Source organism: Parasteatoda tepidariorum, chromosome 9 (assembly GCF_982258835.1).
Source record: "Parasteatoda tepidariorum strain Cologne lab strain chromosome 9, Ptep-v5.0, whole genome shotgun sequence".
NCBI classification, from domain to species: domain Eukaryota; kingdom Metazoa; phylum Arthropoda; class Arachnida; order Araneae; family Theridiidae; genus Parasteatoda; species Parasteatoda tepidariorum.
In genome coordinates this window covers 101,959,898-101,986,989 of record NC_141763.1, presented here as the reverse complement: position 1 = coordinate 101,986,989, position 27,092 = coordinate 101,959,898, and the positions used below count along the sequence as shown (strand labels likewise).

Sequence of the window (27,092 nt, the reverse complement as noted above, 5' to 3'; positions counted from 1 at the left end):
TCTTGCCGCGAGTGCAAACAATAATATTTACCCTATTTTTCTATTGAAATATTATATCACTTTTTTTAAGTTACATCAGTTTGTCTGAAATAAATAAAAAAGTATACTTTCTTTTATTCGTAGTCTATTTGTCGATTGATTAGTATAAGATTAATACTAATATTGGTTATTTACGGTTAAAATAATTTTACGGCAAAAATAATTTTGTTTAAAAAATAAACTTTTAAGCGTAATTTTTTTAAATGTGGTTTTTATTTAAATTTATATTAAATAACGGTTTTGCCTACTTTGTCAATAGATTTAAGTTAAGATAGTAGTTTTTTTTTAAAAAGGCTACACAAAAAATCGTAAGTTATGTGTGATTTAAAATAATGGCATGTTTGATTTTTGTACTTTGTATGCGTTGGTTAAAGTTTAATAAAAGAAATCAAATATTAAAACGCGTCACGGAATTTATCAAAATAGTCGTATTGTCCAACACATTTTCTTATCACTTCTAAACCAGTGAGTCACTTCTAGCTATTTAAAGCCTGAATACACAAAACAAAAAACGATAAAATAAGTGTATAAAAAGTTTTCCTCTCGTTAAAAAAGAAACAATCCTATTCTAAAGTAATAAAACAGTGGTAAACGTCGGTATTCTCCTATATATTTGACTACTTTAATTTTGCTGGGAAATATGGAATCAAAGTCCATCTTAAAAGTAAGTATTAGTTATTTCATTAACTCATTATTTGATCTTTTTAGGTTGATAAAAATAATTGCTTGTAGTTCGAGATTAAATTTCAAGAGAACTTTTATATTTTAAAGACCTCAATGTATTCTCAAAATAAGCTCCAAGCGGTGAAACTACTGTAGTCGCTACTTTTATCCGTAGTTTGTTGTGTAGTATAATATATATATATATATATATATATATATATATATATATATATATATATATATATATATATATATATATATATATATATATATATTTGAGTGCTCCTCACACTATTGTATTAATATATTTTGCTTTGGCTTTATTGATACAATATCAGAAAGCACTCTGTTTTGCGGATATAATCGTGTGGGCTGAAGAAAAGATTATATCTTATTTTTCCGGTTTTTTAAATAAAATTTCATCCTCTTTTTTTTTTTTTTTATTGTTATATTTATTATATAATCTGTTGTTTGTTATTTTTTACTTATTATTCCCCCCCCCCTTTTTTTTTCATATGTCTATAATTTTTTTGTTTTATTCTTCATTTTGAACTTATATATATATATATATATATATATATATATATATATATATATATATATATATATATATATATATATATATATATATATATATATATATATATATATATATATATATATAAACAGTAGTTCGTAGCGATTTCTGGCAAGGAAAGAAACACAATTCTAACGTAAATCATTTTTCGAATTTCGCGGGTCCGTCAATGGATGCAATGAAAATAAACCCTATATGACTGCAGCTGAGCGTTAACAACAGAAATTAAGTATTTAAAAATCACGTATATTTAAACTACCCACTGTGATAATTAATCACACTTACACACGCGAATGCACACTCATGAAACACCGACATGTTATTTCGAAGAAGGGGAACGTATTTTCAATGTACTTCATTTCTGTGAGGAAATATAAAGAGCATTAAACAATTAAAAAATGTCAAGTATTTGATAAAATATACTATTTTCACTGTTGAGAAAGGCATAAAAAGTGGAAGGTTAAATGAAGAAAAAAAATTGAGAATAACTAACTGGCTCGTGTACACATGAATAAATATTTTGTCATTATTATTCTATTACATTTAATGCAAGTTCGTCTCTTTAAAGTAATGAAATAGTTACTACAATTCCAAATTAGTTTGTAGTCACTACATTTAAAAAAAAATAGTGCGTGGAGTCCCTCCGCGCGGAAGAAGTTAAACTTCGCAACCTGCGACCTTAATTGTAGAAGAATCAGCAGTAGTAGAAGGATCACTAGTTCTATTCAACGACTCTTTTTCCTGCTCCGCTCGCTTCCGTGCTCTGTAATCACGGTAATATTGTGCATTTTTCCCTCGTGGACCTCTTGAACCAGTGCTTGTAGTTGCCTCATCGTCTCGCCATGGAAAATGTATATGTATTAATAATGTATGTGAATGCGTCATAATGTAATTTCAAAAGAGAAAACCTAACAATCAACTGATATTCACAAGAGACGTACCTTGACATAGCCTTAGATCCGTCGCATTGTCCGTGGGATTGTTTTTACAATTGTTATCCACTAAATTTGAAAATAAAAAATACTACCCTATTAAATTATACTAGGAGGCTCCGCCCCCTGCTCGCTAACGCTCGCCAATCCCCGAGAATTGCTACGCAATCCTATGTAGTTCACGCCGTGAACCATGGCTCGCTGCGCTCGCTCGCCAATGAACACAATGTTCTAGCGCAAAGACATAGTATATTATCATCAAAGACATAGTATTTTATCATCAAAGACATAGTATTGTACTTATGTAGAAGAATTCTATCAATGTTCTTATTGGCTTTTAAAAAAGTATATTAGCTATTTAGATTGTACATGGTGAAAAAATCAAAACATTAGCTAAATGAGAAACATATTAGCAAAATAAGTTATCAAATATTGCAGTTGCTCACCTAAATTCAACTAAATGTGTATAATAAATTAGTTAATGCTAGAAATTCTGAAAGTTTTAGAAAAAAATTTTATTATTTAAAAATATAAACATTAAACCCTAACTTTTCCTTGTGAGATAATAACCCTCAAAAAGTCTTTCATTTTCAAGAACACAAAAATTTGTTTTATCGCCAAATGAAATATTGTTTGGTGATCAGCATTATTGAAATCAATTTCTATATTAATTAACATTTGTGATAAAGTACATAACATTTTAGAACAAAATAAGGATGTTTTACATACAATAAATGAAAATGCATGGCTGCTAGCATTACCCGAGAAATACCACGTAGAGGTCGCCATGCTGCATTTCTAATCGGGGAGTTTTGATTTTGACAGTTTCCCTTGCCTACTGCCAATAGAAGTTTCAATTAAATTTCTTCCAAAAAACATTTTTTTCTGCAAAGCTCTAAGAAATTAACACTAAGCATTTAGAATTTCTTTGAAAACGCAATTATAGATTTGGCATCTTGGAGCAATTACTGAAAGGCTGTCAAATGACTTAACTCTTGACAGGCCAACATAAAGTTGTCCGTAACTAAAAACTTGTTTAGTCAATACTAAACTGATTTTCTCAAAAGTCTGACCTTGTGACTTATTTATAGTCATGGAGAAGGCCAGCCTAATTAATTCCTAATTGAGTTTAAATTAAATATTATCATGTTATTAGGGCATGAATCTAAATTGAACAACCTAATAATGCTAACTCTGGTTATTGTTTCCGTTTTTAAAAGCGCTATATGTTGAGCCACCTCATGTGACATTTGCCATGTGACATTTTTATTAGCAATCATTGGTCGATTTTCTAACATTGCCATTGGGGGAGTTGCAATGAGGCTTTTTTTTGGTGCCTTGTAAGAGAAATATATATATAGACTAGGAGACTTCGCCCCCTGCTCGCTGGGGCTCACCAACCCCCGGAACTGCTTTCACAGTTCATTTCGGATTGCTTCGCAATCCAATGCTCGCTCATTGGATACGTTCTTAACGTCTAGTTTTTGTACACTTTTTTGAATACTGAAGCTCCGAAAACTTTTCACTGTAGAAAATTCTAAACCTGTACATTTCAATATTAATTTGAAATTGCAAACAGTTCACATATTTTTCTTAATCACACTATTCTAAATTTCAGTTGTTGAGAAAAGTAAATAACGTAGCAGAAAATCATCCACCGACCAGGAACGGCAAAGGGCCCTTTTGCTGCCCCAGGCAGTAACGTTTCTTGCGTAGTAACCATCGTTGCTTATGGAGTGTACAGTCCGCAAAAAAAAAAAGATATCACCCTGAATAACTTTTGTTCTAATGATCGGATTTTCACGATCTAAGTGTCAATCTTAATGGTTCCCGGGGGTGACCTCAAATATGCTAATTAATTAGTGCTAACTATTAATTAAGTTACGAAATCAGGCACAAAAACGTACTTTCTCTGAATAAACATGTATTTTTTTTTACATATTTGGAATCCTGACCCTTAAAATAGGGGGGGTAGACAAAATTTCGAAGAAAATGGGTTGTAAATTAGGTCGCAATAGGGATTTATATATCTGGCGATGGTTTAAAAATATGCCAAATTACCTCGCCATAGAAGGGGAAATAATTTATAACAACCATAAAGAAACTGAATGAATGACAAGATGGGAAAAGATAGTGCTTCTCGTTGCTAAGCAACCAAAAGAATTTTTCCCGTTGCTTTCTGGGCTTTTTTTTTTTTTTTAAATCTCCTTTAAAAAGGAAATTTAAATAAATTAATAAATTATTTTTGATTCTCCAAGATTATAGAATGTTTGAATTTTTATCTGACATTATTTATTTTTGTAAAGCTGTTTTAATGTAATTTGTATGACAGTTTTGAATTAAAACCAAATTTTCATAAGTTATCATAAATTTAAGAAGAGTTGTAGGGTTAAATGCTTTTGCCCCGCACTTCGAGTTTCTTAGGAAAGGAAAAAAAAGTGATCAAGCAAAGGTGGACCTGAAAAAAGATAGCTATTCTGATGCATAATCGCAAAATTTTATAGAAATCACGGTATTTATTTTCGATAAATTTGTAAAACTTAATATATGTTATAAGGCATTTTAAAAGCATTTTGATATATATATATATATATATATATATATATATATATATATATATATATATATATATATATATATATATATATATATATATATATATATATATATATATATATATCATAATAAATAAAAACAAAAAAAAACACGAAGAAAATTACGAAAAATAATAAGTTTTATTTATTGCGCATAAGCTGCAAGTAAATAGAACTCATAAAATAAGTAAATAAGTTCAAAATGTAGAAAAAACTTGGGAAAAATTACGGAACAATAAAAAAGGGGGGAAGAAAGATAATAATAAAAAATAAAACGGCAAGAAACCGGAAAAAAATTCTAAAAATATCCGGAAAATAAAAGATATAATCTTTTCATCAGCTTACACGATTATATCAGCAAAAAAATAGTACTTTCTATTATTGTATCAATATAGCCAAAGTAAAATATATCAATGCAATAGTTTGAGAAGCACTCAAAAAAATTTTACAAAAAAATTACAAACATAATGGAACACAATAAGTAAAAATATCAAGCGAAATCAGAAAATTAAGTATAAAGAAGAAACAGAATGAAACATGAAACGAAATCTATAAAGCGAGCTGCGAATTCAAATGAACTTATTACATGAACGTGAAATTTTTAAAGAATTATTTAAAATATTTTCGAAAAAGATTGCCACATTACAAAATATGAAACCAAAAGCGGAAATTGAGCTAAAAGCTTAAATAGAGGGGTTTTGTATTAAAGTGCGTTCTTACTGCAGTGTTTTGGTTATACCTATTTTATACAATGTGATTATAATGCTTTTTGAATTTATTATTCTGTTTTTATCGGAGAAAATAGTAACTTCGTTAAATCATGAAAATTCTTGGAATTAGACATGAAAAGTTATGAATTTGAAAATCTAAAATGTAAAAGATTATTAAGGAAAATAAAATATTTCATTTGAAATCTATTTTTTTATTCAACATTATTTCATTTTATGCTTTACAGAATATTAAAACGGTGCGGAGATCAAGGAAGTATGTAAATAGGAAAATATATTAAAATCCATATCTTAAGTTCAGAACCTTTTTTCATGGCACTTGTTAACCAAAATGCTGTAATGATATTGTCAGCATTTCAATTAAAAGAACTAATTCGTTCTGTTTAAAACTATCTCTATCACACGACTTTTTTTTTTCCGAATGTCGCATACCTCCCTTAACTATATCCGTACTTCTTCAACTACGATTAAAATAAAACTTTATTTTAAGGAGCAAGTCAAGAATTTGTACTTCTTAATATTTGCAAATGATATTAAGTAAACTTAGTTTGCAGTAAAAAGAGTTGATGTTATTTACACACTCCTTTCGTTAGTTCTTTAAAAAACATGATTAAACGAAAATTAGGTTTATAATACCCTTAATTAAACAAGAGTAACAATTGTTACAGTTTTTACAATAATTTTTCAACTCTGACACTCTTTTCATGAGATAACTTCTTTTGCCAACGATTTTGTCCCTTTTTTTTTTGTTAGTTGAAACCAGCTTACGCATTCTTGTAATTTTTACATTTTATCTTTGAAATTTCAATCTCGAAAGACATGCATGAAGTGACGCCTAGTCCAAAGAATCTAAGTTAAATAGTTGTAAGGCCGATTATTACGAAAACAATTAACTACTCTGGTTCAATGAAACAATTACAGTAAAACTTGGGTAAGTTGACCACTTCATGTGCATTGTTTTAGTGGCCAACGTAGACAAGTGGTCAACTTATAGAAGGGGTGGGACATTGTTTACTTTTTCGTTTCCTACATGTTGCTATACATTAAAATTTTTTTTTTACTTGACTTAAAAATTTGATTTAGCAAATGGCCAAATGAATATCTCAAGAAATGTGTTTAAACCTAAACGAACTTCAATTTGTTACACAGAAATAATTTTAATATTTAACTAACTTTTTTTTAAAAATTATTTTGTTAGTTATGCATGTGAAGTGTTTAATAAAAATAATTTCTTAAAATATCAGAACACGAAAACATTGAAAACTTTAACAAAACAAAATTATTTTGACACTTTAAAATTTATTCTGTTATTACTACGCATACAAGCCTATTTGCTCACTATTGCAACTGTAAGAGCAACTTTTCAACTAACACACCTGTTTTCAATGAATGAATGAAAGAAATGGTCAAAAGCTGACTCCCTACAGTTTCCCCAGATGGTCAACTCACAAAAAGGTTTAGATTAGCTTTTTACACTATTTCACCAAACAAGTGAAATATTAACATACATTGCGAAATGACAGAAAATTTTCTGAATTTTTTTTTTCTGGTCAATTTATGAGGGTTTTAGAATAGAATTTCATAATACTCCTAGACAAAATTAACTTATTTCAGTGGTCAACATACAAGATAGACAGGTGGTCAAGTTACAAAGGTTTTGCTTCTTTATTATGTAGGAAAATTTCCGTTCTTGATAATTGAGGTCAACTTATTCAGGTGTAAAACTTACAAGTGTGGTCAACTTGGCAGGTTTCACTGTATAAATAAATCATTAATATTCTTGTTTTTTTATTACGAAATATTAGGAGAAATTTGTATACATAATTTCTTCAAAACGTGTGTTAAAACTATGATTATAAGTTATTTAAGAAGAAAAAAGTCAAATGGAGTAAAAGAACAATTTTTGAGATGATGATTCTAAAAATAGCACATTTTTCAAATCTTTTTGCAATTTTTTATTTTAGTAGTTGTTTAACAAAACAAGGCATATCGAACATTTTCCTGATATAGCAATATTTTTTTGAACTGTGCAAAAGTTGAGAAATTATACAAACAACTTTTAAAGAAAATATTTTCAACTTTTTAAGACAAAAGGGTAACTTAAAAGGGTTAGCGCACAAGATTAACTTTGAATGTTGAATTAAAATTGCATGCCCATAGTTTTTTGTTCATTTAAAAAACAAAACAATCTGTTAAATTTTTCCCCTGTGCGCACATACGCATTTACTTTTCATTACTCGAATAAATAAGAAGTAATAAAAAAAATAAAATTAATAATTTATCTTCATTTTTCGTAAACAATAGTATATTTGGTAAATAGTCAGCTGTTCTGCTTCGAATGATATTGAGCGTGATCAGTAGAATATTTTTAATTTCTTAACAAGATTTAATTCTCAGATAGCTGGCAATAATTTTAAGTTTTCTTTCAATAAGAACTTAGCAATAATTTAAAAAGTAATTTTATTTTAAAGAAAAACATAAATTAAAGTACTTAAACAATTGATTAGTATATTATTGGAAAAAAATATACATAATAGAATTTTAAAAAAAATTGCATTAAAATTCAATAAAAAAGTTAGAAAAATAATTCTGCGAAACACGCATAGACAGGTAATTTACAAATTTATTTTAAGATTAAGGCGATATATAAGATGTAAAGAAGTTTTAAAAAACTCTACTCTAAACTCAGCTGCACGACAGCCCATGGAGGGCCAAGGCCTACTATGCCCATCTCAGTTTTCTGGACCTAGGGCTCTGGGGTGCAGGAGCAGATGTTCCGGTCAGGTGGTCAGCCGAACGCGGAACCCCCAGTGTTTAGTTCCCAATCATGCTTGGTACTTATTTATCGACCCACTGAAGGGATGAAAGGCTGAGTCAGCCTTGCCCGGCCCGAGGAACGACAGGGCGAAGCGCTACCGCTCAGCCACCGGGGGAAGTTTTAAGATGATTAAAAATGTTGACTACGCATTCGTATTAATAATTATAAAATATATATTCAAGAAATTGATAAATATATTATTCCAAATCTATGCATACGTGTGTATATTATTGAAATTGTATCAGTTATTGAAAAAGAAAATCAAAAATTAAAAAATAATCACATTAAGTAAGCACAATCTGGTGCATAATCATATTCTATCAGAAGCACGCCTTTATAAAACTAGACATTCGTTGAATAAAGTGTTTTTTATTCAAAATGTTTTATTCATAATTTCTTTACTAAATTACAAATACATTATTAAATGACTAAAAAGAAACATCGTATTTTATAGTTTGAAAGAAATAAAAATAAGAAGATTAGCAAACGATTATTAGCGAAAAAAATATGAATGAAATTTTACACTACGCGCGCGAAGTCAAGTTCCTCGCAAGTTTATCACATTTTAATATTAATCGCTCCATTTAATCATTTTTTTATTGTCGCCAAATTATTTTTTTAAAAATAATTAATTTTAATTTTTTTCAGCTTCTAATAAATAAAAACAGTTGAAACTTTAGATTTTTCTATTGAAAAATATGTAGATTATTATGGTATAAAAAAATTCATACCTTATAATTCAAAATTTTTTCATCCTCAATTTAATTAAATAATAAAAAATAATTAATAATTATTAAAAATTATTTTTTTCATGAAATTATCTTTGGGTAAATGAGTTTTATGAGTGGGTGCAATTTTTTTTGAATTGCTTCATTAGTTTTGAAAATATGACTAAAAACGCAAAAAGCGAAATTAACATTAAGGGGTACGAACTTTGGATCGCTCTCCTGACCAAACTATGGGGACCACATTTCCCAGATTGCGGCTACCCCCTATATTTTGAAGGTTAGGAATCCAAATATGTAAAAAAAAATACATGTTTATTCAGAGAAAGTACGTTTTTGTGCCTGATTTCGTAACTTAATTAATAGTTAGCACTAATTAATTAGCATATTTGAGGTCACCCCCGGGAACCATTAAGATTGACACTTAGATCGTGAAAATCCGATCATTATAACAAAAGTTATTCAGGGTGATATCTTTTTTTTTTTGCCGACTGTACGTTGCTTATGGAGACTAACGTGATTTTAGTTCTGTTTCTCTGATGAGACATTTTGTACTTCCAAACACACACTTTGAACACAGTGAAATGTCCAACAGTTACATATTGTTAAATACGCTTAACAGTCTATTTAGTTGAAACGTCTTAGCAGGTAATGTCCAACAGTTACATATTGTTAAATACGCTTAACAGTCTATTTAGTTGAAACGTTTTAGCAGGTAATTATAAATCCATAGTTGCACTTCCTACCATCTATATCCCCAAACAACTCAATTCTCAAAATCACAAAAACATTGAAAAACCTAAATGACCAAAAAGAAATTTATAATTTACTCTCTTGCCAAGGATTTTAGAAAAAAAAACTTATACAATTCATGTCAAAATTGATCATAACTTTTGTGAGTTTCACTCACAGAATAAAAACTTGACAAAATATCCTTAGATATATTTGCGACGATAATACATTGAAAACATACATAAAATTTTATATAAAGGTTAGAAATATCATAGAAATATAAAAACAAAGTCACATTTACTTTCTATGTCTGAGATTATAGTTATGGGTGTTTTTTCTATTAGTTGTCGTTTTATTAGAATTATCAGTGTCTTGTTTGTTTGCATTTGTATCACAAAGGTTAGGGAATACAATTTTCTCTGGTATTTTCGCTAAGCGATCTACGTGCACCACCTGTGTCCTATTGGTGTCACAAACATCCTCAATTTCAAAATTTACAGGTGATTTTTGACTTTTAACCCTAAACGGACCTTTATTGGGCTTAGCAAATTTTTTTGTTAACCCTTGTGACAGTTGAGGAGTGTACAGTCGGCAAAAAAAAAAAGATATCACCCTGAATAACTTTTGTTATAATGATCGGATTTTCACGATCTAAGTGTCAATCTTAATGGTTCCCGGGGGTGACCTCAAATATGCTAATTAATTAGTGCTAACTATTAATTAAGTTACGAAATCAGGCACAAAAACGTACTTTCTCTGAATAAACATGTATTTTTTTTTACATATTTGGATTCCTAACCTTCAAAATATAGGGGGTAGCCGCAATCTGGGAAATGTGGTCCCCATAGTTTGGTCAGGAGAGCGATCCAAAGTTCGTACCCCTTAATGTTAATTTCGCTTTTTGCGTTTTTAGTCATATTTTCAAAACTAATGAAGCAATTCAAAAAAAATTGCACCCACTCATAAAACTCATTTACCCAAAGATAATTTCATGAAAAAAATAATTTTTAATAATTATTAATTATTTTTTATTATTTAATTAAATTGAGGATGAAAAAATTTTGAATTATAAGGTATGAATTTTTTTATACCATAATAATCTACATATTTTTCAATAGAAAAATCTAAAGTTTCAACTGTTTTTATTTATTAGAAGCTGAAAAAAATTAAAATTAATTATTTTTAAAAAAATAATTTGGCGACAATAAAAAAATGATTAAATGGAGCGATTAATATTAAAATGTGATAAACTTGCGAGGAACTTGACTTCGCGCGCGTAGTGTAAAATTTCATTCATATTTTTTTCGCTAATAATCGTTTGCTAATCTTCTTATTTTTATTTCTTTCAAACTATAAAATACGATGTTTCTTTTTAGTCATTTAATAATGTATTTGTAATTTAGTAAAGAAATTATGAATAAAACATTTTGAATAAAAAACACTTTATTCAACGAATGTCTAGTTTTATAAAGGCGTGCTTCTGATAGAATATGATTATGCACCAGATTGTGCTTACTTAATGTGATTATTTTTTAATTTTTGATTTTCTTTTTCAATAACTGATACAATTTCAATAATATACACACGTATGCATAGATTTGGAATAATATATTTATCAATTTCTTGAATATATATTTTATAATTATTAATACGAATGCGTAGTCAACATTTTTAATCATCTTAAAACTTCCCCCGGTGGCTGAGCGGTAGCGCTTCGCCCTGTCGTTCCTCGGGCCGGGCAAGGCTGACTCAGCCTTTCATCCCTTCAGTGGGTCGATAAATAAGTACCAAGCATGATTGGGAACTAAACACTGGGGGTTCCGCGTTCGGCTGACCACCTGACCGGAACATCTGCTCCTGCACCCCAGAGCCCTAGGTCCAGAAAACTGAGATGGGCATAGTAGGCCTTGGCCCTCCATGGGCTGTCGTGCAGCTGAGTTTAGAGTAGAGTTTTTTAAAACTTCTTTACATCTTATATATCGCCTTAATCTTAAAATAAATTTGTAAATTACCTGTCTATGCGTGTTTCGCAGAATTATTTTTCTAACTTTTTTATTGAATTTTAATGCAATTTTTTTTAAAATTCTATTATGTATATTTTTTTCCAATAATATACTAATCAATTGTTTAAGTACTTTAATTTATGTTTTTCTTTAAAATAAAATTACTTTTTAAATTATTGCTAAGTTCTTATTGAAAGAAAACTTAAAATTATTGCCAGCTATCTGAGAATTAAATCTTGTTAAGAAATTAAAAATATTCTACTGATCACACTCAATATCATTCGAAGCAGAACAGCTGACTATTTACCAAATATACTATTGTTTACGAAAAATGAAGATAAATTATTAATTTTATTTTTTTTATTACTTCTTATTTATTCGAGTAATGAAAAGTAAATGCGTATGTGCGCACAGGGGAAAAATTTAACAGATTGTTTTGTTTTTTAAATGAACAAAAAACTATGGGCATGCAATTTTAATTCAACATTCAAAGTTAATCTTGTGCGCTAACCCTTTTAAGTTACCCTTTTGTCTTAAAAAGTTGAAAATATTTTCTTTAAAAGTTGTTTGTATAATTTCTCAACTTTTGCACAGTTCAAAAAAATATTGCTATATCAGGAAAATGTTCGATATGCCTTGTTTTGTTAAACAACTACTAAAATAAAAAATTGCAAAAAGATTTGAAAAATGTGCTATTTTTAGAATCATCATCTCAAAAATTGTTCTTTTACTCCATTTGACTTTTTTCTTCTTAAATAACTTATAATCATAGTTTTAACACACGTTTTGAAGAAATTATGTATACAAATTTCTCCTAATATTTCGTAATAAAAAAACAAGAATATTAATGATTTATTTATACAGTGAAACCTGCCAAGTTGACCACACTTGTAAGTTTTACACCTGAATAAGTTGACCTCAATTATCAAGAACGGAAATTTTCCTACATAATAAAGAAGCAAAACCTTTGTAACTTGACCACCTGTCTATCTTGTATGTTGACCACTGAAATAAGTTAATTTTGTCTAGGAGTATTATGAAATTCTATTCTAAAACCCTCATAAATTGACCAGAAAAAAAAAATTCAGAAAATTTTCTGTCATTTCGCAATGTATGTTAATATTTCACTTGTTTGGTGAAATAGTGTAAAAAGCTAATCTAAACCTTTTTGTGAGTTGACCATCTGGGGAAACTGTAGGGAGTCAGCTTTTGACCATTTCTTTCATTCATTCATTGAAAACAGGTGTGTTAGTTGAAAAGTTGCTCTTACAGTTGCAATAGTGAGCAAATAGGCTTGTATGCGTAGTAATAACAGAATAAATTTTAAAGTGTCAAAATAATTTTGTTTTGTTAAAGTTTTCAATGTTTTCGTGTTCTGATATTTTAAGAAATTATTTTTATTAAACACTTCACATGCATAACTAACAAAATAATTTTTAAAAAAAAGTTAGTTAAATATTAAAATTATTTCTGTGTAACAAATTGAAGTTCGTTTAGGTTTAAACACATTTCTTGAGATATTCATTTGGCCATTTGCTAAATCAAATTTTTAAGTCAAGTAAAAAAAAAATTTTAATGTATAGCAACATGTAGGAAACGAAAAAGTAAACAATGTCCCACCCCTTCTATAAGTTGACCACTTGTCTACGTTGGCCACTAAAACAATGCACATGAAGTGGTCAACTTACCCAAGTTTTACTGTAATTGTTTCATTGAACCAGAGTAGTTAATTGTTTTCGTAATAATCGGCCTTACAACTATTTAACTTAGATTCTTTGGACTAGGCGTCACTTCATGCATGTCTTTCGAGATTGAAATTTCAAAGATAAAATGTAAAAATTACAAGAATGCGTAAGCTGGTTTCAACTAACAAAAAAAAAGGGACAAAATCGTTGGCAAAAGAAGTTATCTCATGAAAAGAGTGTCAGAGTTGAAAAATTATTGTAAAAACTGTAACAATTGTTACTCTTGTTTAATTAAGGGTATTATAAACCTAATTTTCGTTTAATCATGTTTTTTAAAGAACTAACGAAAGGAGTGTGTAAATAACATCAACTCTTTTTACTGCAAACTAAGTTTACTTAATATCATTTGCAAATATTAAGAAGTACAAATTCTTGACTTGCTCCTTAAAATAAAGTTTTATTTTAATCGTAGTTGAAGAAGTACGGATATAGTTAAGGGAGGTATGCGACATTCGGAAAAAAAAAAGTCGTGTGATAGAGATAGTTTTAAACAGAACGAATTAGTTCTTTTAATTGAAATGCTGACAATATCATTACAGCATTTTGGTTAACAAGTGCCATGAAAAAAGGTTCTGAACTTAAGATATGGATTTTAATATATTTTCCTATTTACATACTTCCTTGATCTCCGCACCGTTTTAATATTCTGTAAAGCATAAAATGAAATAATGTTGAATAAAAAAATAGATTTCAAATGAAATATTTTATTTTCCTTAATAATCTTTTACATTTTAGATTTTCAAATTCATAACTTTTCATGTCTAATTCCAAGAATTTTCATGATTTAACGAAGTTACTATTTTCTCCGATAAAAACAGAATAATAAATTCAAAAAGCATTATAATCACATTGTATAAAATAGGTATAACCAAAACACTGCAGTAAGAACGCACTTTAATACAAAACCCCTCTATTTAAGCTTTTAGCTCAATTTCCGCTTTTGGTTTCATATTTTGTAATGTGGCAATCTTTTTCGAAAATATTTTAAATAATTCTTTAAAAATTTCACGTTCATGTAATAAGTTCATTTGAATTCGCAGCTCGCTTTATAGATTTCGTTTCATGTTTCATTCTGTTTCTTCTTTATACTTAATTTTCTGATTTCGCTTGATATTTTTACTTATTGTGTTCCATTATGTTTGTAATTTTTTTGTAAAATTTTTTTGAGTGCTTCTCAAACTATTGCATTGATATATTTTACTTTGGCTATATTGATACAATAATAGAAAGTACTATTTTTTTGCTGATATAATCGTGTAAGCTGATGAAAAGATTATATCTTTTATTTTCCGGATATTTTTAGAATTTTTTTCCGGTTTCTTGCCGTTTTATTTTTTATTATTATCTTTCTTCCCCCCTTTTTTATTGTTCCGTAATTTTTCCCAAGTTTTTTCTACATTTTGAACTTATTTACTTATTTTATGAGTTCTATTTACTTGCAGCTTATGCGCAATAAATAAAACTTATTATTTTTCGTAATTTTCTTCGTGTTTTTTTTTGTTTTTATTTATTATGATATATATATATATATATATATATATATATATATATATATATATATATATATATATATATATATATATATATCTATCAAAATGCTTTTAAAATGCCTTATAACATATATTAAGTTTTACAAATTTATCGAAAATAAATACCGTGATTTCTATAAAATTTTGCGATTATGCATCAGAATAGCTATCTTTTTTCAGGTCCACCTTTGCTTGATCACTTTTTTTTCCTTTCCTAAGAAACTCGAAGTGCGGGGCAAAAGCATTTAACCCTACAACTCTTCTTAAATTTATGATAACTTATGAAAATTTGGTTTTAATTCAAAACTGTCATACAAATTACATTAAAACAGCTTTACAAAAATAAATAATGTCAGATAAAAATTCAAACATTCTATAATCTTGGAGAATCAAAAATAATTTATTAATTTATTTAAATTTCCTTTTTAAAGGAGATTTAAAAAAAAAAAAAAAGCCCAGAAAGCAACGGGAAAAATTCTTTTGGTTGCTTAGCAACGAGAAGCACTATCTTTTCCCATCTTGTCATTCATTCAGTTTCTTTATGGTTGTTATAAATTATTTCCCCTTCTATGGCGAGGTAATTTGGCATATTTTTAAACCATCGCCAGATATATAAATCCCTATTGCGACCTAATTTACAACCCATTTTCTTCGAAATTTTGTCTACCCCCCCTATTTTAAGGGTCAGGATTCCAAATATGTAAAAAAAAATACATGTTTATTCAGAGAAAGTACGTTTTTGTGCCTGATTTCGTAACTTAATTAATAGTTAGCACTAATTAATTAGCATATTTGAGGTCACCCCCGGGAACCATTAAGATTGACACTTAGATCGTGAAAATCCGATCATTAGAACAAAAGTTATTCAGGGTGATATCTTTTTTTTTTTGCGGACTGTACACATATACAATATCGCCCACCTGGATATCCTTTATTTTGCTGATTTTGTCCCGCCTTTTTTCTTGTTTGGAAGCAGACAGCTCTAAGCTTTCTTTGGCACATTGAAATGAATTTTTCAACCTTAGTGACAAATCATATGCATATTCATGGTGGTCAGCATAAGTAAATTTCGCATCATTGGTTAAGATATCCTTAGGAAGTTCTATTTCACGACCATACAGTAAGGATGCTGGGGAATAGCCTGTAGAAGAATGGATAGCACTACGATGAGCCATTAGGGCGAAAGGTAAGTGTCTATCCCAGTCATTATGTGTTTTATTGACAAGGTGGCTGAGTGAATTAATTAGCGTCCCATTTAAGCGCTCGACTACACCATCACTCTGTGGGTGGTAGCTGGTAGTGGAATGTTTTTTAATGCCTAGATAGTCATATACCTGAACTATTGCCTTCGATAAAAAGCTGGATCCACGATCGGAAATGATTTTAGATGGGACACCATGACGAGAAATAAATTCTTCCAAACTACGTGCCACTGTGTCAGATTTTATATCGGAAGTCGCAAATGCTTCCGGGTAACGGGTGAAATAATCACTCATTACTAAGATAAATCTATTGCCCGAGTAAGTTGTAGGGAGAGGGCCTAAAGCATCGATTGCTATACATTCTATAGGTTTAGTTGTAACTGGTATTCTCTGCAAAGGGGCTAACCTGTTAGGTTTGTGGGCTTTTTTTCCAATACAAGAATTGCAAGTTTTTACATGGTTCAAAATATGTTTGTACATTTGGGGCCAATAAAAGGACGATTTTACTCGTTTCAAGGTTTTTGTAAATCCCTGGTGAGCAGTAGTGGGTGAATTATGACATAAATTTAACACTTCTGTCACTAAGGTTAAGGGAAGAACTAATTTATCAATGCTTTGACTTTTTCCATTTTTAGGGGTACAACATAGGGTATCATCTTTAAGGAAGTAAATTACTGGCATCTCTGACAAAATATTACTACCAGTTTCTATTAATTTAAGAATTTTAATACAATGTGGATCTTGTTTTTGATGGATCTTCAATCTTTCTAACAATGCTGGGGAAAATTGAGTGCTAACAATATTATTAGTATTTTCTACATATCTAGATAAGTAATCTGCGGTCAGATTGGATTTTCCTGGTTTGTGAATAATTTTATAGTCAAACTGTTGTAAGGTCATCACCCACCTCGCAATTCTAGATGTAGGGTCTTTTACATTTAAAGCGTAGGACAAACTAGCTTGGTCACAGTATACCGTGAAATGTTTTCCATATAAATACTGTTTAAAATGGGTAACACCAAAAACGACACCTAACATCTCTTTCTCAACTGTCGAATAGTTTATTTCGGGATTTTTAAGTTTTCTACTGGCATATGCGACGGGATGGAAAAATTGATGTTCATCTTCCTGACACAGAACGGCGCCTAACGCATATTTAGATGCGTCAGTAAATATTGTAAATGGTTTCTCGAAATTTGGCAAACTTAAACAAGGCTGTTGTGTTAAAACAGTTTTTAATTTATCAAACGCGGATTGTGTTTCCGGAGTCCATTGAAATTTACAATTCTTTTTAGTTAGTTTAGTTAATGGCAATGCAATTTTTGCATAGTTTTCTATAAATCTGCGGTAAAAACCGGTAACTCCAATGAAGGACCTAACCTGATCAGAGTTTTTGGGAGTTTTAAATTTTTCTACTGTACTAATATTGTCTTTATCAGGAAAAACTTTACCTTCGGTTACTAAGAAGCCTAAATATTTTATTTTTGTTTTTAGAAATGAGCACTTTGACGGCTTTAGTTTCAATTTGTGCTGGCGAAGGCGTTCAAAGACTAGTTGCAATTTATTGTAATGTTCTTCTTCAGTTTTCGAGGCTATTATAATGTCATCCAAATATACGGCTATTTGTAAGGGTTTTAAACCTGATAAAATTAAAGACATTAATCGTTGGAAGCTGTTTGGGGAGTTTTTTAACCCAAAGGGTACCCTATTCCATTCGTAGAGACCGTGCTCGGTGGCAAAAGCGGTCTTATATCTGTCACTAGGATGAATTTTCATTTGAAAAAACCCACTGCATAAATCTAATGAGCTAAATAACGTTGCGTCAGCCAGATTATCCACCAAATCAGTAATGCAGGGTATGGGAAACGAATCGGGTAAGGTTTTTAAATTTAATTTCCTGAAATCGGTGCATAAGCGGTATGATTGATCTTTTTTCTTCACTAAAACCACGGGGGCTGCATATGGTGAATCACTTGGGCTAATTATACCAATATCAAGCAATTCATTAATTTGTCTATCAAGTTCTTGTTTTAGATGGTGTGGTACTTTATAGTGACGTTGCCTGACAGGAATGTCATCTGACAAATCAACTTTGTGTAACAGCGTTTCACATCCCTCAGATAAATCTGTGACCGAGTGAGCAAAAACATCCTTGTAAACTTTTAAAAATTCCAACAATCTATCCCTTTGTTCAGCATCTAAATGATCAAGCTGAAAATTTCCACCCCAACACTCAAAATCCTCTCCAAGTTGAGCTGTGTCAATGCTATTACATTTTTCTTTATTTGATACAAACAAACATTCCATTTTAACAAGAGACGCGTTTTTATTAATATGGATAGGGGTTTCACCTACATTCATGACATTTATAAATAGTTTATCAGAAGCCAAGGAAACAGTCCTTGCAATTAAAAGATTGTCTATATTTTTGTTGGGCAAAAGAAGTATTTGTTCAGTATGTTTAATTAATTTGTTTTTAGAACGAACAGGAACTGCTAACTGCGAGAAAGGGGGTACAATTATTTTCTTATTTGCATAAAAAGGAATTCCCTCCTCTGACTTGCAAGCATTACAGGTATCATTAGAATTTGCATACATTAGATTCACATTAAGCTCATCATTTTTTAAAATTTTGTTTTTACAATCTAATATCAGTTTATTTTTACTTAAATAGGGAAAACCCAATATCATATCATAATCTCTAGAAAGTTTAGGTAGGACAAAAAAATCTGCCGAAAATCTACTAGTATCGATTTTGAAACTCAAATTTATTGATTTGTTTATGCTTACACGACCTCCATTGAAATTCTGTACCTCCACTCTACAATTCTTTTGTTTACTAGTCAAACTTAATTCGTCTAAAATGTGTTCGGAGATTAAATTTACAGTAGATCCAGTGTCTAAGAGAGCAAAATAATTTAAATTTTTAATATTTACTCCTATAATGGGAAGGTTTTTATAATTGTTAAGGCTGGGAACAAACTCTGGGCTTTCAACCGAAAGTGTACTCCTTTTTATATCTTGATTTAAATTCTGATAATCTTTAAACACCACATCGGGGATACCAACAGAGACAGGTGGTGCAGCGGTCTCTCCCCCAATTAGTTTAAACTTTTATTCTTTTTAAAACAATTATCCAATGAATGTCCGCTACGGTTACAAAAGTTACAAAATGGAATTCGGCAATATTTAGCTATGTGGCCTAATTTGTTACACTTAAAGCATTTTTTCTTTGACTGAGCCTGAAGATGATTATTAACATTTCGCGTCCTGTGTGAATTTTCTTTATTTGAATGAATGCTCTGTGCATTTAGTTGAATTTGCATATCATTTAATTTTACAGTAAGCTGTTCAATTTTATCAGTAAGACTATCTATTTTGTTATCTGATTTTTCTCCTGCTTTAGCTTGTATAGTAGCTGCTAGCTCTAGCGGTTCAATAACCTTAAAATTTTCTTCGAATGTTAGTGCATGCTTCTTAAATTCATTATAGCTGTTTAAAGCTGTTGAGGCAATTCCTCTCAGTAACTCCACCCTCAGACCCTGTTTAGCAGCTGACAACAAGAGTTGTTGTCGATAATCCTCAAATTCAGTACTATTATTATTCGGTACACAGTTGTATGATATACCTTCTAAGCGGCTAAAAAATTGCCTGGCATTTTCGCACGGCAGTTGGTATGCCTGTGTAAGTTTAGTGATATTTGAAGCCATGTTTGACTTCGTCTCAAACCTATCCCTTAAAGAATTAACTATTAAATCAAAATCTTTCGCTTGTTTTAAATTTCGTTGTGTGTTTATAAACTCTTGTGCTTCGCCAGTGAGGCGTAAAGATAGTGCTAAAATTTTATCATTTGCATCCCAGTTGCAGTATTCTGCAATGGAATTGAATTTGTCGAAAAATCTGGAAAAGCTCGAATTCCCATCAAAATTAGGGATAACGGGTAAAAATTCTGAGATCGTGTGGCTTTTGACCACAGGAATAATATCAATTCTGTTTGCTGCAGCAGGATCCGAAGACGAAGTGTCTGACCGAGGTTCTGCCATTTTCGATAAAAGGCTTAACTAATAAAATTTATAAGAAATTTCCTACACCTGAAACGCGCCAAAAATTTACATAAACTTAAAATAAAATCAAAGGCTTTAATATTTGTGACTATATAAAACATAAAATAAAATCCTGATTGATATTACAGATGACGTTTATCTATTACATTCAATAATTAACCCTATCAATTTATAACACGTGCAATCCATGTTTTCTTGTAAAAACTCAAATATCTCATGAAAATCTAAAAACATTCCTACTACACAAAATATATAAAACAAGTTGGGATATTGTTTTTAACCCTAAACCTAAAAGTACACGTGATTGACTAAGATTATGAGGAGTTAAGATTCTATTCAATTCTCATAAAATGAACACAATTATACAATTAAATACAATAATCCTTAACAATAACAAGAGAGTAAAAATGAAGCATACGCAGATGTAGTGCTTCGACAATAATAACGCGATCATGTAGCAGTAATAAAAATTAATTTAATCAAGATTTAAGCAATCATTCATATATATATTATATATTATTAAAAATTATTTTTGGTAATCACAATTAAATTTAGCATTATTAATTTCATATTACTTAAAGTTAACGACCAGCAAGTTAATTTTTTAATCTTAAGCATTAACACGTGGCCGCTGGTCAACGGCACCAATTTGTTATATCTTATTTTTGAATAGAGAAAAAAAAAGTAGATTTAAGGAATCAAGAATGATTTTTCAAAAAAAATAATTGCGTTGTGAGAACATTTAACTTTAACTAACAAAATTTATCAGATATAACAAGTAAAAGTAATTTAAGTTAATTTAAAACTATTAGCACATTTAAATTTACAGCAATAATAATCTTGGTGATCTGGAAGATAAAAGCAAATTAAATTTAAGGATTCACATCCAACAGCATAATTAATCCAGACTAAATATTTTTATTCAAAGAACTTAATCATAATTCAAATAAATTTACAATTTAAAAAATGAGTTGCTTCACTGCTACATAACTTACATTTTAGTTCGACAGGTTATTTAAAAATAATCATTTCTCTTTAGTTACGTCATACCAAAATTATACAACAATAAAAAAAATTACGGGCACATAAAATATATTAAAAAAAAAAAGGTAAAGGACTTATCCTAGAAGCGCGCGTGGCCGGCCACCCCGCATCCTTCCACAGTTCACGTTCGATCTCAGTCGCCAGCAGCAGGGAATACCTAAAATCGAACTGCCGCTCTTTCCTCCCGCTCATGTATTCCTCCGCACCGAAGGGTGGCGCTACTATCGCTTTGACTATTCACACCTGTGAATGAATCCATCCTCAAGTAGGGGTGAAGGAAGGAATAATGGAAGGTGTTGAAGGATAGGGGTGTAAGTGAAAATCAGATGGGGTTGTTGATTAAAGTAAAAAAAAATATAGATTAAAAAAAAATGAGATTATTTAAATTAAAACGCGGTGCCCAAAAAGAATTAAATAAAATTGTGCCCATAAATAACTAACAAAATAACTTAAACATACCATCATAACACTGTTGTAAGTTTTGTTTTAAAGTCTTTCCCACCAGAGGGCTAAAGCCATGTGTTGTAAAACAATATGAAATAGTAGTCTGCCACTGAACGCCGGATATAAAGCATCGGCTTCGATGAAGATAATTTTGTATTTTTAATTCTCTGAAGGCCGCCACCTTAATAATATGGAATTTGTAAAATAAATATATATATTCTTGATTGTTGATGAAGCCCATCATTGTGTGTTTTCATCAGTGTTCAGAAGCAGAACAACTATAAGATTTTTATTTTAACACAAAAAAATAAAATGTATAAAAAACAAAGAAAAGAGTAAGAAAATGAGTATAGTCATAGAAAAAGTTAAAATTATAATATAGTATTTGTCAGTTAAAATAAAACTTTTTGTTTAAGTCATTGCTAACAATTCGAATTTCTCCGAGGCAATTCTAAAGTATAAATTAAGGTAGTATTGTTAAGTTGAAACACAATATTTTTAGTTTTGATGTCAACAATGCAATTCAATTTTTCACAAAAACGATTGTTTCCATTGTTAAGTTCAATGTCAACAATTCAAATTTTTCTGAAGCAACTCTTAACCTCTAAATATTATTTTTTTATGTACACATTTCTAAATGTCAGTATTCAACCACAAAACAACTTAAGGTCCTCAAATTTTGCATGAAGTTGCAAAATGTAATGAAAGAGGGTCATAGCAATAATGAAAGTAGAAGTAAAGTTAGTACTGTAAAATTAAAACAATATTTTTAATCAATGAGCCAAGTTCTTCAAGAAGCAGTTGTAGAAGTAGGTTTTTTATTTAAAACTTTTTATAGAATTTCTTTAAGAACACAATTGTTAATTTGGGCACTTGGTGATACAACACTTTTAGAATTGAAGGATTTGTTACGTCAAGCGCTCAGGTATCATAATTTTGATCTAGTTGCACTTCTATGTCATTTTGATTTATGTTGCTAAGTTAACTTTCAAAAAATTCTATGGCTGGCAACAGCATTTTTTTTAAGTTGTTTATTTTTATTTCTTTTAGAATTCCTTAATTTTTTTAGCGAAATGTTTTTTAACCTAACAGAATTCTCTGCCGACTGTTTTCTCTATGAATTATGAAAAGAAAGTAAATATTTAACTGTTGTGAAAAGAATCTTATTTAGTTGTACAAAGTACTTCAGCCAAAATTTGGGAGCCACATAACAGAATTATATATATTATATCAGAAACACATCATTAAAAGGCAGAATGCTTTGGTGCTTTCAAAACAAAGCAAACGTTGCCACCGGCGGAAAAGAAATATAGTCAAAATTTGGGAGCCACGTAAGAGAATTATATATAATAGATAGATGTGTATCTAATCAAACTAAAAAAATATTTATAGAAAAACAATACTTTTATGCTAGTGAGAACCAAAACAATATGGAAATGAATGAGGGAAAACTGGATCCTACCGCGTGATTTCCCGGCCAATAAAAATGTAGCGTTAAACGTTTAACACAACCTTGTTGGAAGTCGCATAAGAAGTATAACTTCAAAAGAAGTAGTTGTAGTAAACTACAAAAATAATGTAGTTTTTCCGATCACTGACTCCAAGTATAGGACAATATTAGGAAATTTTGATTCTGGAAAATGGCCAGTTCTTTCATTTTTAACATGGGCCATTTTTTCAAAAATTGAACATTTTAAACGATTTAAAAAATAAACAAAAACTATTAAAGCTTTCGTTATGGCAATCCGCTCCGCTGAAGTGACGCGGTACGGTACTGTGCGCAAAAAAAGGAACAAAAAAAAAAGAAGAAAGAAACGAACCACTCTAACTTTTGATCTAATCATCGGATCTTCACTTTCTAGGACTCAGGGGTAACTTCAAGTATGCTAATTAGATAGAACAGACGATATTCAGATATAAAAACGTACCTTCTCTGAATAACTTTTTCCGGCGGATTCGGATTTCTAAACCCGAAAATGTAGGGTATCTGCTATTTGGGAAATAGAGTCCCCCATAGTTTGGTCAGAATAGCGTTCAAAGTTTACATTCATTTTACTTTTTGCGTATTTCGTACCATATCACGAGAACTTTTCAAGCTAATTGAAAAAAATTTTGCACACAATCATAAAATTCATCCAAAGATAATTTCATGCAAAAAATAACTTTTTATCAACATTTAGCATTTTATAACTGTATTATTTGATAAAAGTCGAATAATGTTTTAATTGTAAGGTAATCTTTTTACATCATTTCAAAAAATTTAATTTTACGTGACAAAATACGGAATTTCGGTAAAATCTGTCAAATAGATCCTGAGAAATCGAATTTTAAATATGCTACTTTTTTGAGTTATTAAAGGTGTTCCATTTTTTATTTATTTTTTTGCTCATTGTACACTACGCTGCGCAGTTTGCACATTACATGTCGAAAAGCTGGTGTTCGATTTTTATTGTTTAAATGTTACATAACAATGTATTTGGAGATCTTGCAATTTAAATTTGCAGATGCAATTTAGGATAATTCAAAGAATTGTTAGTAATTTAATTAAGTGTTGTTGTTTCTGAAGTTGTTGTTGTTTAAGTGTTGTCGCTTTCCAATAGATTGCGTTTCTTGCTTTTCAGTGGCACCATCTATGACCGAGAATAGAACTTCAGCCACACACTTCATTACTTGTTTATAGGGTGGACCCTTTCATCCACAGATCGTAATCTCCAATTCAGTACCCCCAGAGGTATAATTTGTTAAGATAACATGGAGAACTTTGTGATCCGACAGATATAACATACACGAATCACCATTTACTCCACGAAAAGTCTTCGGTCGGGGATCGAACCCCCACGACCTCTTTGGACATGGGACCAATGCCCTACCAACCGGGCTATCCCGGCCTAAATCAGTGTGATACATTACAAAACATATCGCTCATGGGCTGCAATAGTGGCAGAACTCAAAAAACATGCGTTTTGGGCTAAGAACAGGTTTAAATATGAAAATACGCATTCTTTTCAGCAGCAATACTAGCAAAACTCATAATTCAACTTGAAGGTAATCTTCGTTTAAGCAAACTAAAGCATTTCTTATGCATTTTCCTTAGCAATGAAAACTTTAAATCCACTTATCTCAAAACATGATTTTTTTGTGTTGTGCCGTTAGCGCAGTAAGTGATATTAATCAAATATAGGAGGTCAATGGAATATTAGCAGTGGCAGAGAGAGAGTTTGAAACAGATTGGGCCGGTTATCGCGTGGATGCTGGTTAAATCTGGCTCTCATAACGAATGGATTAATAATGTGAAACACTTCTTTATAGAAGCATTTCTCAAAATAACGTAACCATTACGTTCATTTCTAAAACGCAGAAAAATAATAAGGAACAAGCGTGAAGTGAAGTATATTTCAGAATATTATAAAATATTAATAATAATTCCATGTTTATTAAAAGAAATAATAATAAAATGCAAATGGGGCGCATTTTTGTCGAAAAAATTAACAATCTTGTGGTTGTTAAGACATTTTTTAATCCCCCCAAATTGTTGTATTTAGTTGTACCGTGACTTAAGGATATTTTAAGAATATTTTTTATTAAAATTTAAACCCTTTAAAAATTAAACTTCTATTTTTTTTTAATTCTAAAAATTTATTTTGAAAGAGTCTTAGTTTAAAAAAAAATTAAGTTAAATATATTTTTTTGATTAAATAAAAAAGATAGTTAGTGTTTTGATCATTTTATTTAATTGAATGGAATGTCAATGTAAATTTTATTTCTTAAAAAGTAAAGAGCGGAGTTTTCCAATCTAGCTATTTTGCTTTTAGAGCTATCACGCCGACGATTAAATTTTTTAAAATTCTTTTCATATCCTCACTCTTTGAAGTATCAGTCATGTTTATAAAATCGAAAATGAATGTTCAACAACGAAGTCATGACCGATGTCGGAAACGAAAGTGATCAAAATTATTATTTTCGAATTATATTAGGTTTGAACTCCGGCTCGACTGACCATGTTGAGGGGGTCGATAAGCGGACTCTATAAACGGAGATTTAAGAATTAACAAACGATAACTATTTAACAATGTTTATTAATAAAACGATGAATGACGCCATTCTACAACATGTCCGACTGCAACACAACAAAAAGAAGAAGTGAGCTCATCTTTTCTTTAGCCAAAGCCGCGAGTGGCGTCAACTGTATCATTCTAATCAATGTTTATTTCAATCCGCGGAATTATTAAAAATTATTTACTTTCATTAGGTAGCTGTCATTGGAGCTGGAGGTGCCGGTCTATGTTGTGGCAGACATTTGCTGTCGGAGCCTGACAGATTTGTTTTTGAAATTTTTGAGCAACAAGAGGATGTCGGGGGTACCTGGAAATATTCTGAAAGAGTGGGTCTAGATGAGTTCGGCTTACCTGTTTTCTCTAGCATGTACAAAAACTTAAAGTAAGTGGAGAAAATTTTATTACTAAAATTCTTACTTGATTTAAAAAAAAAAAAAATCACTGACTAGAAATAATAGTCGGCATGTTTCAGGCGTTTAAAAATAGATGTCCATTCTCAAGATGTGTGAAACGTGAATGAGAAAAAACAAAAGAAATATAAAATGTTAAGTTGCCAACAAGAAATGAAAAAAAAGTAAAGGTAAAACACAAAATCTAGAAAAACTCCGATAGCCGAGATTGAAACAGAAAGAAAAAAACAAGAAAACCGCTGGAGCCAAACAAGATAAAATATGGAAAGGTCGTGAGGAACTTATATCGTTTACAACGGAATCGGCTCTTATTTGAGTGAAACGAATCAAGATGAGCTGATGCAACTTAAGTGGTAATAATTTTGGCATTTGAGCTCTTCAATTCAACCTTATTTTAGCTCTCGTATACTACCTTCATTTTTACCAGCTTCGTTAATATGCTTTTTTCATCTTTGAACTTTTTTCAATAGTTTTTATAAATTTTACGAAATTTTAAAAAAGGAAGACGGCGGAGTTGAACGTAGATATTCGGAAACTCAGAATTAGATCGGTGGTTCAACGCCAGTTATATTATAAAAAATATAACGGGCATTGCGTGTAGATTATATTAGAATGTTTTAATTTTACCACGGATGAGATTTTCCCGGACATCGTCTCTCCTTGACCTTTTTGGACTTGATATAATTGAAATGCACACTTTAAAATATTAGAACAACAGATTCTGATATAAGGCACCATTTCAAAATGCTTTTAATAGTGATATTCTTGATATGTTCTCAGAAAAACAA

The 27,092-nt window shown here is 30.2% G+C and overlaps 1 protein-coding gene across 1 annotated transcript in view; it reads left to right on the top strand.

The window, feature by feature from the left end:
* Window positions 1-489: 489 nt before the first annotated feature.
* The window catches only part of LOC107447165 (uncharacterized), a 41,635-nt gene continuing 15,032 nt past the window's right edge, over window positions 490-27,092 (top strand). Inside the window, exons 1-2 of the mRNA XM_087152517.1 lie at window positions 490-703; window positions 26,089-26,276. Coding sequence (XP_087008643.1) covers window positions 680-703; window positions 26,089-26,276 — 212 coding nt within the window. The 5' untranslated portion in view covers window positions 490-679. The remainder of the gene's footprint in view (window positions 704-26,088; window positions 26,277-27,092) is intronic.